This window comes from Mirounga angustirostris, unplaced genomic scaffold, assembly GCF_029215605.1.
Source record: "Mirounga angustirostris isolate CCGP_5_RB_7025 unplaced genomic scaffold, mMirAng1.0.hap1 SCAF_3, whole genome shotgun sequence".
Classification (NCBI taxonomy): Eukaryota; Metazoa; Chordata; class Mammalia; order Carnivora; family Phocidae; genus Mirounga; species Mirounga angustirostris.
Window position 1 is genome coordinate 173,968,916 of NW_026991711.1, and position 16,423 is coordinate 173,985,338.

Consider the following 16,423-nt stretch of genomic DNA (forward strand, 5'->3'; position numbering starts at 1 on the left):
GCTCAAATTAAGCCTAATGGAACTGAAATGTGCAGGCTTTTCTCTTCTTTTCTTCATTTGAGAATCATGTTATAAGGACTAGAATCCAGACTAATTATTTCAGCATCTGAAGTATGAGAATTCCAGTTTTTCATGAATTGAAATGGTAAAAATAGATAAAAATACATACATGTTTATTTCAAAAATTCTATTAGTATAAATAACGAATTTTCTTCAAGTTAAACTGAAATTGGATGAAAAAGTATGATTATTTAGTTCAAGTTTCAGAAACCGGATGATAAATAAAGAGAACGGGAAGGATTATTTTCCCTACTATTTTTTTTTTTTTTTAACATTAACTTCAACAGAAGGTATAGAAGAATAGCAAAAACAGCAACCTGGTTTCTACATTTTAATATCTGGCTTAGATTTTTTAAAGGTGACTAGAAGGCTTTATATTGATTGGCGAAGAGAAAAATAAAACGGAAAGCTGCAGATTATGTTAGGTTATTGTGCTGTCAAAGAGCACAACATATATATGCTAAGCTGATTAAGAAAAAATTTCCATGAGAAAGTTATCAAAATCTGGAGAGCCTTTTCACTGCAAAATTGATCACTTCTAATTAGTTTTGTCTTCATTATCTTCCTATTACCCAGAAGGTGCCCTTTACCTGTCTTTTTCCTTCCAATCAGGGGCTCACTCTTCTGGTTATTCTTGAGGGCAATGACTTGGATGGTGTACTCGGTGCCCGGTTCCAGACCTGATGGAAGGACAGATCATCACGTTATGTCTGTGGGCTCAGCTAGTCAAATGGGAGTTGACCTTACCAGGAGATACAATTGGGAAGCAAGCGTCTTCTCTCTGGCTGGCCTTTTTGGCCTCCTGAAAGGTAAAATCGACTTCATTTTTTTTCCACAAAACCCAAATACTCCACATATTGTGGCCACTTGGTAAATTAATAACTTTCCTATCAAATCTGACACCTGAAAAAGCACTTTTATGCTAACATCTTGTGGGTATTCTTTTACCATGTCGTCTTATTCGCCCTTTTGAATTCAAGAAAATCTATCAGCACCGTACACCACCAGTGGGATATACATTTGGGAGAGATCATTGCAGATTGTATACATGAATCTACTTAGGGCCTAATAACGAGATGGTCCTCAGTGGCAGGATCAATGAAAAGGTAGACAAAGGTAAGTACTCTGTAGGAGAGGGTGGCCAATCTCTGTGTGGCCCCTGTAGGAAGCCAATTCAACTCCTTCCATGAGTGATTCTATTTTCCTGTCCCCAAAGTTTCTAAAAAAGCAGTGTCTCTTTCTGGCATCTCTGTGTTCTATAAGATTTTCAAGTCCAGATGATATCCTGAAGAGAGTTTAAAAATTAAATCTCCTGGACAAAAATAATACCAAAGGCTTATGATCTTTCCCACCGAAATGGACAACCCTGATTCCCCATTCCAGGCATGCTTTCCAGTATGGGTGGTTGGGAATCCCTTTGTCTCAAGACCCATTCTGTGAACCTGGGTAATGAAGGCAGTGGCAGGTGGCACTCTGGCAAGGCCTATTAGATCATCAGATCTTTAGAGAGCTAGTGGGGAAGACAGGATCTCAATTAGCTAGTTTGTTTTGAAAAATGTCTTTTTTCTAGGACAGGACTTTACAATTATCTGGCAAACATACAGCCAATAAAAAGATTCTAGTTATGCCATTAGACAGTATTAGAATTATTGTATTTTCATGAATCCATGTCTTTTGAGATGTACTGAGCTCTACAGCTCCTTGATAGAAGATGCTTTTTGAAGTTATCAGAAATGGGGCTTCTTATTCTCATGATACAACATCAAAGACACAGTTGGAATCTGCTAAGCACTTTGTGTGTCCTAGGGAGTCCGGCGGAAAATGGCAACAGGGAAGCAGCAATACCAGTGACAGTAGCCTCTGTGACACCAGGGCGGGGACGAGGGACCACTTCTCTGGGAGGGGACCCAGGCTTCTCATACTTGATGATGTAACCAGTAATCTTGGCACGGGGCGGTTGCCACGAGACCAGCAGGGAGTTGGGTGTGGTGGCCAGGAAGTGCAGGTTGGATGGTGCATCGATGGCTAAAAGAAAACAAGGTTAAGTCTCTAAGAAAGTGAATAACCAGGGAAATTATTCCCACACTCTTTTTCCACCCTTAGAAACAGACTTGAGAGAATCTGAGAGTTCTAATAACTATAAAAATGATTCACTGTCAGCCTTTTTGTTTCTTAAGTTCACATGACCCATCACGTTTAAGTCAGTGGCATTTCTCCAGTAAAAAAGTGGTTACCAGTGGAGGCGTCGATGACCACAGGGGAGCTCCGGGCGTTGTCATTCAGGGTGTACAAGTAGATCTTGTAGTCAGTGCCGGGTTGTAAACCTGCGATTTGTGAAGAGATGCTTTTTATCTGATTTTAATTTATCTGGAAAATTTTCAAACTCATCTGCAATTTTCATGGTTCCTCTATCATCCCATACGTATACAGACCACAGAAGTGGTCCACATTTGAGCGATAAATTAGAGCCTGGCATGGTTGTTAACTGTTAATGAGAAACATTATCTCAAAAGGAAATCACTGACGCATACAAAGATACTGGCTAAAGTAAATTTTAAAATTAAAGAATGCTATGTTAAAAGTAGCTATCTCAGAGAAGGGCCTGGGTGGTACAGTCGGTTGAGCGTCCGACTCTTGGTTTTGGCTCGGGTCATGATAGGGTTGTGAGATGGAGCCCCACGTCGGGCTCTGCGCTCAGCGTGGAGTCTGCTTGGGATTCTCTCCCTCTCCTTCTGCCCCTCTCCCGCTCTCTCTCTTTTTCTCTCTAAAATAAATAAGTAAATCTTAAAAAAAAAAAAAAAAAGAAGAAGTAGCCGTCTTGGAGAATGAGGGGCAAGCACCTACTGAGTGTGTTTTCCCTTTATTGTCATCAGTCACTGGTAACTGGAATCAGAATTTTAAATCACAAAAAGACCTAAATTGAGCCAGATATTGAATATTCTCTGACTACAACTTGGATCTTTATTTTATTTTAAAATTTAATTATGTTTTATAATAGAGGTTAATGTTAAGAACTGTATGCCACTATTGAGTTTCTTTTGGTTTTAAGCATTGTTAGATTTTTTTGATAAGAAAGGGTACATTGGGGCGCCTGGGTGGCTCAGTTGGTTGAGCGACTGCCTTCGGCTCAGGTCATGATCCTGGAGTCCCTGGATCAAGTCCCGCATCGGGCTCCCTGCTCAGCGGGGAGCCTGCTTCTCCCTCTGACCCTCCCCCCTCTCATGTGCTCTCTGTCTCTCTCATTCTCTCTGTCTCAAATAAATAAATAAAATCTTTAAAAAAAAAAAAAGAAAGGGTACATTGATAAAAGATTAAATTTAATAAATGGAACTCATGCCATGTCTCTGGCAAACATTAGACAAAATCAGGCATTCACAGAATACAACTATTTCTAATCATAGTATGAAAGTAGGTTTTTAAAAATTATAGCTGGGATTATTGTAAAACATTGGCAATAAATTTAATCAGTGTAAGTGGTAGAGTAACTGATAAGCTAATATATGTTGGGAATAGCAATCAACAAACACAGTCAGTACAGTGAATTCCCTGACCTGTGATGGTGTAGCTCCGGACATCTGGCTTGATGGTTCTCTGAATTGGAGTCTGGCCGTTTGCTGGGATGGCATCAACTTGGAAGCCAGTGATTGTCTCAGTCTTGGTTCTCCAGCTAATGGTGAGGGTGGTCTCGGTAGCATCTGTCACACGGGCCCTTCTTGGAGGGCTGACATCTGCACAAATCACAACCAGAGATCAATGCCTGGATGACTCCTTTAGGGAAAGTTTTGATATTTTAAAATGTGTTTTTATTATATACTAAATATATCCATTTCTACACATAACTAATAACATATAGATTTTCTCCTGTGGCATCTAGAAAGAAAGGTTGATAGTAATTAAAAAATATGAAAAGACTCACCTTGCATATCTTTTTTTTTTTTTAACTAAAAATCTTTACAGATGCTACCAGTGGTTCCCAAGTCTGGCTTTATACTCTCTACCAGTACCCCAATAAGTATTAAAATTATTAATATATTGGGCGCCTGGGTGGCTCAGTTGGTTAAGCGACTGCGTTCAGCTCAGGTCATGATCCCAGGGTCCTGGGATCGAGTCCCGCATCAGGCTCCCTGCTCTGCGGGGAGCCTGCTTCTCCCTCTCCCACTCCCCCTGCTTGTGTTCCCTCTCTCGTTGTGTCTCTGTCAAATAAATAAAATAAAATCTTTAAAAAAAAATTATTAATATATTTAACATAAAATAAGTGTAGTGGGAGTTACAATGATATGGCCAGCCAGCAATAATATATGTATGTATTGTTAGTACTTTGGTACAGAAATTGGGCCCAATTTCGCCCAATACTTTCTGTACCATTAAGGTACAGCAGAAGCCAGTGTGTCCTCCCCAGACATTATGAAAACAAATTCCAACAAGTAGAGCATAAACTAGGTATCAGTCCTAGTTCCGAACACTAACATGATAACGTTTGGAGTGATTCTATTTACGTGCCCGTGTACCACTTTCTGTCGGGAGGGGCATAAACGCTGACAGCAGCAATTCAGAGAGAGATGGGCAAGCAAATCGGTTTCCGAGCTGGGATTCCTTCTATGAACTTGGTGATCTAGAAAATCATTTACCACTTATGGAGAATGTTTGTTGATACCGAAAAGCTTGATTACTCACTCTCCAGAGTGGTGACGATTCCCTGAGCTGGTCTGCTTGTCAGAGTGTCCTTCAGGGCATAGACGCTCACTTCGTATTTGGTAGCCACCTAGAAAGGAGGACACAGTAAACTTTAGCAGAGTGACCTTCTAAAGCACAGGTGTTTTCACTACCGCATTAGAAAGACACAACGGTTGTAGAAGAAAAAATAAACCAGCAAACCCACAGCACTATAAATTCCTAGATGAATTTCATTCCTACACTGCAGATGACCAACAACACATGTAAATTATATGAATTTAAAAATGTGCTTAGGGACTTTTGGCTGCACTGGGCTGGTTGGCTCTTACTGTTGCAGTGGTGACCCACTTCATCCTGTCTTTCTGACTCTTAGCATCTGGAGGTCTTCCTACTCCTCGCGGCTCTTCCACCTAGATCCATAAGCCTGGGCCTTTCTTACAATCTCACTCTTTTTTTTTTTTTTTCCCGTCTACCCTCAACTCACCAACATGAGTGCACATCCAGCTCTGCCCCAATGCCCGCCTGGCCCCGAAGCACCCAGTTCTAGGGACTCTTCTCCAATGCCTGAGATTTATGGGCCTGAAGAAAATTATGCGTTCCTGCAAATGTCATCTGCTGAGACAACCCACGCGGAGACCGTCTCTCCTCTTCCTTCCTCCGTGGATCTGCTTGTTCAGGACAGCCCCGACTCCTCCACCAGTCCCAGGGTAAAACTACCACCCACTTCTGGAGAGGAGAGAACAGTGAGGAAGGAAGCTATGGCCCAGGGCAAGAAACAGAAGATCAGAACCGTATTCTCTCAGACCCAACTCTATCTCCTCAATGATTGATTTCAGAGACAGAAATACCTCAGTCTCCAGCAGATGCAAGAACTTTCCAACATTCTGAACCTTAGCTATAAGCAGGTGAAGACCTGGTTCCAGAACCAGAGAATGAAATGTAAGAGGTGGCAGAAAAACCATTGGCCAAAGGAGAACAAGAGTGTGACTCAGCACAGCAACCGCAGAACACCCAGGCTTCTATTCCTACCACCAGGGATACCTGAGGAACACTTCCGGAAACTTCCAATATGGAGCAACCAGACCTGGAATAACCCGAATTGGAGCAACCAGACCTGGAACAGCCAGTCTTGGAGCAACCACTCCTGGACCAGTCAGACCTGGTGCCCCCAAGCCTGGAACAATCAGCTCCAGAACTATGGAGAAGAATCCCTGCAGCCCCAGATCCAGTTCCAGCAAAATTCCATCAGCGATTTGGAGTCCATCTTAGAAACTTCTGGGGAAAGCCATAGTGTAATACAACAATCTGCTAAGTATTTTAGTACCCAGCAAATAATGGATTTGTTCCCAAATTACTCTGTGAATATACAGCCTGAAGATGTGTGACGATGAGTGTATTATTCGATCTCAATTCGGGCAGTGGCTGTATTACTTCTCCTAGGCTTTGCCTTTTGTCCTATATATCTCTGCCTCAATATTTTTGTTTCCCATTATTCCTATTGTGTCCATTGAGGGGGTACGATTGGAGTCAAAGAGGTTTCAGTAGCACTGGCTGCTATGGACAACATGATAAAAGGTGTTTCTGGCTAGAGATAACCAGATACAATCCTAATGTGGATATCTTTAGGCTCTAGAATCTAACCTCAAGAATAGAAAGTGAAGATACAAAGACGTGTGATGAAGGATAATTTGTATTTTCTGAGATTGTGAGGCTTTTCTTGTTAATAACCTCAATTTTTAATGGTGAAGGGTTAAGCTATAATGTGCTTCATTGATTTCCTCTGTCCCTTGTGATGTTTTACTAGAACTGTTAATTTGTTCATTATTCTAGTATTTGTAGAAAGATGTTTTGCATTTTAATGTCTCATGATAATAGTACCAGTCTGGCTGACTGGATTATAGGTTTAAGTACAAATAAATAAAATACCCACTTTAAAAAAAAAAAGTGCTTAGGGGTTAACACTAAGTAAGCTATAACTTACATTCTTACACTGAGCTGATCCAAAATGGGGGAAATGGGTATTAGCCTGTCTTTCTCCTTTATGATCTGACAGATGCCAATCATGAATTTGTGTGATCATGGACAGAGAGAATGCTCTATTCTGTCTCTGAAACCTCTTTCTGTCATTTCTCCTGAAATTGGCCTTATGTTAAGAAGTACATCAATTTCCTAGATTCCTGGCTAGTTTTCCACATGTGCGTGTAAAGGATTATAAATGTTTCAATGAAGGGAGGGTCAGGTAGGTTGGTACGAACTAGAAAATATTCCTTGCCAAGGTAACAGAGCTCAGAAAATGCATAACCAAAGTGGATTTATGCATTCAGCCTATGGACATATGAATTGCCCCCCCCCCCATACACACATAAAGCCTTTTTAAAATAAAGAAAATGAATATACATTTAGAGAGCTACGAAAAATCCAACACTATTTATAAAAGTCCATCCCAGACAATCATCTGGAAGAGCTTAGGTCAATATAGAGAATTCTACTTGACACAAAATTACAATAAAATTATTTGATGGCAGAGGCAAAGAACACAGTAAGATTTATTATGATATTTTATCTCCACCACCTTAAACTGTGAAAGAGATAACTACAGTTGATCCTTGAACAACGGAGGGGTTAATGGTGCCGACCCCCTGCACAGCTGAAAATCTGCTTATAACTTTTGAGTCCCCCAAAACTTAACTAATAAAAGTTGTACTGTTAACCACAAGCCTTACTGATAAGTAGTTGATTACCACATACTTTGTATGTTATTTGCATTATATACTGTATTCTTACAATAAAGTAAGCTGGAGAAATGAAAATGTTATTAATAAAATCCAAAAAAGAGAAAATACATTTATAAATCCTGTACTATAAAAAAAAAAAAAATTCCACGTCTAGAAGTGGACCCACACAGTTCAAAACCATGTTGTTCAAGGGCCAACTGTACTTTATTCCAATGAAAAAGGGCACTTCTTACCATGAGTCCTGACACAACCACAGATGAGCTGTCAGGAGCAAGGTTGATTTCTTTCATCGGTCCAGTCTTCTCCTTGGGGGTTACCCGTACTCGATATCCTGTGAGCTGAACATTGGGTGCCGTCCACTCGGCAGTCAGGCTTGTTGGCGTGACCTGAGTGAACTTCAGGTCGGCTGGTGCAGGAATGGCTGTCAGGAGGGTCATTGGTTAGAGTTATCTTATAGGAACTGGGGAAGAGGGAAAATAAAGTGAATTCCAAGAAGTTTGGTTAGGTGGGTTCCCTGGTCAAGCAAAGATTCAGTATGAGCAAGTACAAAAAGGGATGCAAAATAAAGAAAACGTTTGCTGAAAAAATGTGTTCTATATCTACCAATTCTCAGAATCACTGGAGGCACTTGGGTAACCATGCCAGAAGTCTAAGAGACTTTAGGTTTTAGAAGTCATTTTTTGTTTGTTTTGGTTTGGTTTGGTTTGGTTTGGTTTGGTTTTCTGCTTTCCCTTAAAAAAAAAAAAATCAAAATGGCTTATTGGCCATTAGGATTGATTTTCCATTTGTATGGAAAGATGAGCAATAGCCCTTTTCCTAGATAAATGATCTTTGCATGGAAAACCATTTCACAGAGTATTCCATCCCCAAAAAGATAGAATTATGTTTTTATCCTCTTTATTTGAACCCCACAGCAGATAGTGCTGCTAAATTTGAAGTATTCTCTGTGGTGCAGCATAAGAAGAAAACTGGCTCACAACAGAAGCAGAAAAGAGAAGCAAAGAGCAATAATACAGATAGTCCCCCCCAGGGTTTATGCTGTCACAGGGACACAAATTTAGCATTCCACTCTGCTTCAGAAACAAAGCACAAGCGGATAAAGTATTGTGGAAAGCATTCGCCCTAAACCAGCTCCTATGTGTCCGGTTCTCAATTCTTTAAGCAAATCACACACCCCGCACATGATCTCTAACCAGAGAAGGAAGGTCTTACCTACGTGTTCTCAGAATCATGCTGCTAGAAAATGGCCCAGTTTGGATTCCTTTTTTAGAGTAAGTTCTAGGATGCCAAACTTCTTTCCTTTATGCACAGTGAGTATAACCACAGGGAGTCAGAGTTTAGGGAATAATCCACAATTTTAGTATCATCTTCAAATGTCTCACTTTAGGGCCTTATTTATAAGCCAAGCCACTCTAAAACCTCCCTGTATTAGACTGTACCTGACTATCACCTAAACTTTATAGTTTATGACAATTCTTTTTTAAAGAGGGTCTTTCCTAATAGAGAGGCTGCTTTTTTTTATTCTTTTTTTTCCCCCTTTATAGGGACTCAATAGCCCGCTCAAGTAGAACTCATTCAGCAGGGCATAAAGCTGCTGTGCCCGTGAGCACCCAGTGGTGCAGTTAACGATATACCTGTGGACTGGGTTCCAATCAGGGGCTGGCTCTCCATATCATCGTGCAAGGCCACCACACTGACTGTGTACTCAGAACCCGGCCTGAGGCCTTGCAGCTCTGCGGTGTCTTCTTCACCATCAGGTGCAGGGAATAGCTCATGGATTCCATCCTCAGGGCTCGAGTAGGTCACCCTGTACCTGGAAACTTGCCCCTGTGGGCTTTCCCAAGCAATTTTGATGGAATCGACATCCACATCAGTGAATGCCAGTCCTTTAGGGCGATCAATGTCTGTTAGGCAAATTAATGGTAAGAGGTTATGTGAAAAGCAAGTTGTGAAATAAGCATTTTTATAACGTGCAAAGCAGTTCTGCAGATACCATTTTCTTGGATTAATTCAATTCCAATTAACCCACTATCAAATGGAAAAATTACTTGACACATGATTAAGTTTCTTTTGGTTTAGAAAAGATTTAATGTTACATCACTTATTAAGACGTAGGTGTGTGTGAGACACATAGGCACCTTGCAAAATGTCCCCACAGGGAGGATTTATTCATATTAATTTTACGATATTCTACCAAGATTCATTTTTGCAGTGTGATGTTAGTCTCACAGACCTGGATTTTCTATACCTTGGAAGTGGCAAGGTTGATTTTCAACGTTAGGTTCAGATTATTATAATCTTTCTTTAACTCTTCTCTCCCCCCTCTATTATTTACATTAAATGTGCTCCAGACAGTTTTCCAAATGCTCCGAACATAACACCTTCATGAAGCACGCTGCAATCAACTTTACCATCCAGTCGTAGAAAAGAAGGTCCAGGCAAAATATTTTTTGTAGATTTGCTATAAGCAAATGAGATTTTGCTGAGGCCATATGAGCAAAAGAAATTCGAAGCACAGCAACTAGGATAGTTCCACAACTTCTTTCCCTGGATGTTCATTGCTTAGCACCAAGAAGGAAAAATGTCTGTAAAGGGCTCAGCTCAAGATAACGAACTAACCGAGTTGGCTTTCTCTAGGTGTAATTGCAAAAGACATGAGGAAGGCATACAGATGCCTAAGAACAAAACTGACTTTGAAAATGGGAAAGAAGCATTGGTTACGTACTCGTTACTGCAGTTTGAACCAGAGGCTGACTTTCTCCATTTTGATTCTGAGCATAGACACTAACCACATACTCCACTGTGGGCTGCAAACCTTCAATGGTCATTTCTGTTTGATCTGCAAAGGGAGTAAAAAGCAAATGCAGGATCTGTGTCATCCACTGTAAGGCCAGTTAAGTGGCTGTCCGAGTTTGGTAATAAATGCCTGGTGGCCTGGATTTTTCATTTGTAGATTTCTCATGAAAACATGGATGAGTCAGATATGATTTCTCTTGGACAGATATGTTCATTGCTAATACAAATCGCCATATTGGAGTAAAGTCAAACTAAAGGATCCACTCTAAAATTTAATATGATGTCTCCAACAATGAATGATGCTGCTCTCGGAAAAAATGAAAATTAGTTTGACTTTAAGATATTGCCTTAGGATCCTAATTTTACCAGGATTTTATATGAAAACAAAAACAAGACCTAAAAGGATCTTAAAAAGTTAGGCCACCTCTCTCCTTTGTGTGCATGACTAAATAAAACCACAAAGAGAGATCCAATAATGCAAGATGTCCATACCAACGAACAGAACTACGCATGTAAAATGAGGAATGCACTTCTCCTAAAAATTCTGCTGTGGAGGGAGTCTGTAACAATCTCAAGCCCTGAATTCACAAATGGGGAAACTTTGACATATGATATGAAAATGTACAGTACTCAGACCTAGGTGGCCATGTATTTTAAAAAGCATATGTGTGGCCCTCTTCTGTTTATCCTGATGAATGGGAGATGCCGGTTATTCTTACCTGGACCTGCAGTTTTCGTTTTTGATGGTCCTGAGCCATTTTTGGGAGTTGTGGTCACTCTGTAACCAGTAACAGGGGAACTTGAAGGTAGCCACCTCACACTAATGCTGTTGTCCTGAACATCAGTCACTTGCATCTGGGACGGTTTGTCAATTTCTACAAATAAGAACAAGGAGAAACCAGTGAGGCCCCAGCCGGTGGGGACAAGAGCGGACAAGGCTTGTTTCCAGTCCTGGTAGGCACGGAAAGATCTCTCATCACTTTAATCACTCCCAGGTGTTTCTTTTGCAGAAACACCGAGATTGCCTTTGGGAGGTGGGGCACGCATCTAGGTACCATTACCTATTTTCAAGATGGCTGTTTCATTCACGAAGAAACTATGTTCTAAGTAGGTGTTTGTCTTCTTACCTTATCAGCTCATTCATTCATTCATTAACAAATATTTATTGAACACCCTTATGCCTGTCTCTGTTGTAGGCACATGGAATATATCCGTTAACAAAACAGACAAAATCTCTGCCCTTTGCGGTGCTTCTTCAAATATCTGGCTCAAAACTCTGTTAGCTGTCTGTGTTGCTTCATCTTATTCAAAAAGAAAAGCAATTCCACAACGAGGAAAATACCTTGGGAGAACATTGCAAACCTAACCGAGTAAATATTCCTCTGGCTCCCCGGAGGAGGAGTCAGTACCTGTTCGATAATCAATGGAAATCGGCTTGCTGCTTGCCGGGCTGTCTCCACGGCCAGTGACAGCATGCACGGTGATGGTGTAGTCCACTCCAGGTTTAAGGCCACTGATGGTAGCTGTGGACTTGCTCCCAGGCACAGTGAACTCCTGGACAGGGCTACTTCCTCCTGTGTGAAAAGGGGTTAGTTCAAAGCGTGAGGGGCTGAGAAATAGTTGGGGATTGCTGAGTCACAACATCCACATACTGAGACAGCAATTAGTCACACCTTTGATTATTCCCTTTAAAAGAGTATTATTAATAGGGCCCACACAGAAACATACTTATTTATGCATGTACTGAACCTTAATAAGTGTGTAAAAACTGGAAGAAAATTGCAGTTAATGCTATTTTAACATTCCAGCTTTCAAATGTCACTGAGTTGTGGATTAACATTAGAAGGAGAAAGAAGGTAAGTCCTCAACCCAGGATGGCATATATTGTGCTCCTTTTTCAAAATATTAATGTAACACATTCATGTTAAATAAAATTCTGAAAATACAGGAACGTAAAAAAAAATACAAATCACTTATTTCACCACTGATCATATATTTGTGAATTTGTAATTCTTTCTTCCTCAGCTCTACTGTTCCTCCTTTAGTATTATACAAACAACTTTGTATCTTGGTTTTGCCACCAATTAGAGCATACATATTTTTTTCACATATTCCTGGAAGAGACAAGTTTCCACTGAATGGACTTGCCAAAGTCTCTTTAAATATTCATCCGCCCTTGGGTTTTGAGGTTGCCCACAACAGAATCTGACTTGATTGGAGTGAAATAGCATTTTACTAACGCACCTGTTTCTCCATAGGTGATCCTATAATATCTCACTGTGACGGCAGGAGCATCCCAGCTGATCAACACGCTGGTGGGGGTTGCAGCAATGACTTCCAGGTCCCTTGGAACATCAGAAACTAGAAAAACAAGGGAAAGTTTCCATATCTATAACTTTCAAACAATGCCCAGATTCACTCTGCTCATTTTTCAGATAGCTGCCTTTATAATTCCTGCACATAATAATGTAAATATTATGTAAAATTAGCAGAAATAAAAATTATGAACAATTCAAGGTAAGCGGTTAAGGAGGCAATTCAAATTGTGATAAAATGATTATTATAAATTTATTGAAGCTTTTTTTTTTCCTTCAACTTTTTATTTTGAAAAATTTTAAAACAGAGGCGCCTGGGGTGGCTTAGTCGGTTAAGCGTCCGACTTGATCTCAGCTCAGGTGTTGATCTTAGGGTCGTGAGTTTGAGCTCCACGCCGGGTGTGGAGTCTACTTAAAAAAAATTAAAACAACAGAGAAGTTACAAAAATAATATAATGAATGCCTATATCCCCTTCTCTTGGGCATTTGCTAATTGGTAACATTTGCCACATTTGCTTGTCTCTCTTTCTGTGTCTTTCTCTTTTTGTTAATCCATTTGAGCCCGAGGTACAGGTATCATGATGTTACTTCTCCCCTAAGTACCTCAGCATCTATCTCCTAAAAATACTGACGCTATTTCATTAAAATAATTCTGTTTTTAAGGGAACTTTGAAAGGGGGATTTTCTTAATATTTTGAATAAAACTTTGGGTATTGGAAATGTATCAATATCTATATCCAGTGAGAAATTTCCTGTGATAAAAAAATTACCTTCAATAGAGTCTAAGAAGGAGATTTTCTCTACATATTCTCTCAATTCTCTCTCCATGCCTCATAACCACAATCTATTTTTTTAAAAGATGATGACTCAGACAACACAAAGCTGTTTCCCAGAAGATACCAGCTGCCCAGAAAGTCCTCTGAGTTTCTTTGCAGACCAAAAAACAAGTTACCTGTTGACTGTTGGCCAATCAAGGGAGGACTTTCTTCTCTGCCATTCAGAGCCACAATGCTGACCACATATTCTGTGCCCGGATTGAGATTGGTGAGGGTGATGGAATTCCGAGAGGGGGGCACTCGGTCTTCCCGAGGTCTTCCACCGGTGTGCTCGGGATGATGGCGAATGCGATAGCCAGTGATGGTGGCTCGAGGAGCAATCCAATGGACAGTGAAAGAGTTGGTAGTGATATCAGAGAAGTCAATGCCAGACGGGGAATCAAGGCCTGTTTTTCCCACCCAGGGGAAAAAAAAGACATCACCAGTTTAGGAGATGAGGAAGAACATAGGGAAAAATGTCCTTTCTCATTAGCACAACAAATTGCCATAAACCTTAGGCCATGATGCACTGATTCTAAGCCACACATAAATTTCAAAATCATAAACTGAACCAGTTCCAATGGCCACCTCAAGCTTTCTTTTCTTTATTCTAAGTAATCCGAGTGATTTATATGTGTCGTTACCAAAGGTTTCTGCATCACTTTTGAAGACAGGTGTTTAAGATATTCTGGGAATTGTTTTCAAATGCTTCAGTGTTCAAGTATTCTATGGTTCTATCCTGTAAGTGTGTCACTCAAAATAAGGCAAGATATGCCTGCTCTCAAGTTAAGTGTTTGGTTCTCAAAGAAGCTTTCTGCACTCAAGAGGAAATTGATAGGTCAACAGGGTAGTAATAATGCCAAACATAAAGCTCTCAAAAATGTCCATCATCCTGGACAAATTACAATGCAGGTAAATCCTCATGAATTGAAAATTTAGTGTACTGCAGAAAAATTAATAAGAATTTAGAGTTTATCTCAAATTCAAATCATTTAATTTCTCTGGGCCTTCCAGAACATTTTTATTTTAGTAAAAGTAAATTGAGATATCACAACTCCTCTTTGGAACCAAGTGGACTATAATAAATAAATTAATGGATACACCACATCGCACTTTTTTAAAAGGGAAAAATTAATAGAAGCCCTCATATTAAGGAAGAAATGTAATGTTACGGGATTCGGTTCAACTTATTTACATAGCAAATGGATATTTCATCAAGCAGAAAAAAGAGAGAAACTTGTTGGCTTAGCAAAGGAGGGAAAAGACTTCCATGACAATTTCAGTGTTGGGTCAGCCTTAGATAGAGCTGCCTAATGAGAAGAACTGTTCACCATCTCTAAAGTATAAGGATTATATTACTCTTGGGAGATTTTTTAAAAGGATAGACAACAATGTTTCTGGACTATTTTGAGTCCTCTCTGGAAGCCTAGAGTATAATCTTAGTGACTGAAAGTCAGGGTAATACTTGCGGAAGTGTCATTTAATTTTTAAGACCAGTGATCAGAAAGTCATGACAAGGCTCTAAACACCATTACCACCACAAAAATGGAGATACATTTTTAGAAGCAGCATTCCATTTTGCTATTTAAAATTGGTAGGTAAAAGCTATTTGATCTGCCTACTGCCAACATGACTCACCTGTTTTCTGTCTTCCTCTAAGCGGCATGCTCTCGTGCTGTTCATACACACTGGAGACACTGACCAAATATTCTGTGCCAGGCAGCAGATCTGAAGAGGCAAAGGGGACTTATTTTTAAATTGTGCTCACAAGCATGAAAAAAGCAAAGCGCTCTTAGGACTATTTCAATGGATAAAACAACATACAGAGAAGCTGAGTCCCGTAATCTACTTATACTGACGTGAATGTTGCTACCTGGAAGTAGGCTGTAATGAGTTGATAAGGAAAGGTCACCTTGCCCTCTAACGTCTCTAAGCCCTACCCTCAGACGCACTTCTCAGAGTATGCAATACTATGCATCTTATCTGCAATAAGATGGTTGCTGCCCCGTAGTATTCTCTCTGTCATCCACTTTATATTACGTCTGTTGAGGGCATGTGATGATAATGACCACGGCACTGTGGATTATCACTGACTCGTCACCAACAACCCTAGCAAGCAGTTTGCTACTATTTAAAGCAGACTTGCGGCCATACGATAAAGTGCAAATATTTAAAGTGTACAGTTTTGACAGGTTTTGGCATATGTATGAACTTGTGAAATCATCACCACATTCATGACAATGAACGTATCCATCACCTCCAAAACTTTGGTTTACAACTATCCCCATTTTACACATGAGAAAATGGAGGCACAGAGAAGTTGTCTTCTTTGACATACTTGCCTGAGATCATAAAGGATTTGACCTAGGCCAAGACCAGTGGCCTTAATAATTAACCTTTACTGGAAAAGAGTCATAGTCCATGGGAAAGTGATTGGTTCTGCCATATTAAAGTAAGAACAAAATACTGAAAAAATTACATACGCTTTCCTGAGTATCCTCTTCTCTCATTTTGAGGTCCCCAAAAAAGTACAGAGTAAGGGTTCTATTCTTTGATTTCTTACTCGGTAGACCCCATTCCCCTCCACACCATTTTGTAGAGGCCCCTGCAAGGCTTGTATGCTCAGACTCCACTTTCCTTATCCCTGCTTGCCCAGGGGTAATTTACTTAACCACTACAAACCTCAGTCACTTCATCTATAAAACTGGGTAATAACGGCTTCTCTGGGGGGAGACGGGACTTTGCAATCTAGAGCAGGATCTAGAATAAGATGTTAGAACACATGATGAACATGTGACCAGTCAGTGGGGCAGACAGTGGTCCTGAAGCAGGGGCTGCGTCCTGAGCGATGCTGTAACTACTTATTCCGGAGTGCTCCAGAACAGAAACGAGAGCCTGTCGATATGCAGATATAAGGACATTCTCACCCTCAGTCATGAAATGAGAAGCCAAGACTATGGTCATGTTGAGCTGCCTTTCCTGCTCTAAAATATGTTCGCAACATAGAGAATGTTTTCAGACCATCCTT

The 16,423-nt window shown here is 40.3% G+C and overlaps 1 protein-coding gene and 1 pseudogene across 12 annotated transcripts in view; one reads left to right on the forward strand and one right to left on the reverse strand.

Annotated features, from left to right (window-relative positions):
* Positions 1-16,423, reverse strand: part of FN1 (fibronectin 1) — a 67,649-nt gene that overhangs the window by 11,216 nt on the left and 40,010 nt on the right. For 6 of the 12 annotated variants that reach the window (XM_045868055.3, XM_045868052.3, XM_045868051.3 and 3 more), the window contains 13 exons: positions 15,034-15,123; positions 13,533-13,802; positions 12,510-12,626; positions 11,675-11,839; positions 10,985-11,140; positions 10,195-10,308; positions 9,104-9,373; positions 7,703-7,890; positions 4,735-4,822; positions 3,612-3,788; positions 2,295-2,384; positions 1,906-2,085; positions 651-740 (listed from right to left, as the gene is read on the reverse strand). In XM_045868055.3, the coding sequence (XP_045724011.1) occupies positions 651-740; positions 1,906-2,085; positions 2,295-2,384; positions 3,612-3,788; positions 4,735-4,822; positions 7,703-7,890; positions 9,104-9,373; positions 10,195-10,308; positions 10,985-11,140; positions 11,675-11,839; positions 12,510-12,626; positions 13,533-13,802; positions 15,034-15,123 (1,995 nt within the window). The remainder of the gene's footprint in view (positions 1-650; positions 741-1,905; positions 2,086-2,294; positions 2,385-3,611; positions 3,789-4,734; positions 4,823-7,702; positions 7,891-9,103; positions 9,374-10,194; positions 10,309-10,984; positions 11,141-11,674; positions 11,840-12,509; positions 12,627-13,532; positions 13,803-15,033; positions 15,124-16,423) is intronic. The other 6 variants (XM_045868057.3, XM_045868054.3, XM_045868061.3 and 3 more) reach the window with 1 other exon arrangement.
* Positions 704-6,264, forward strand: LOC135363917 (homeobox protein NANOG-like; annotated as a pseudogene).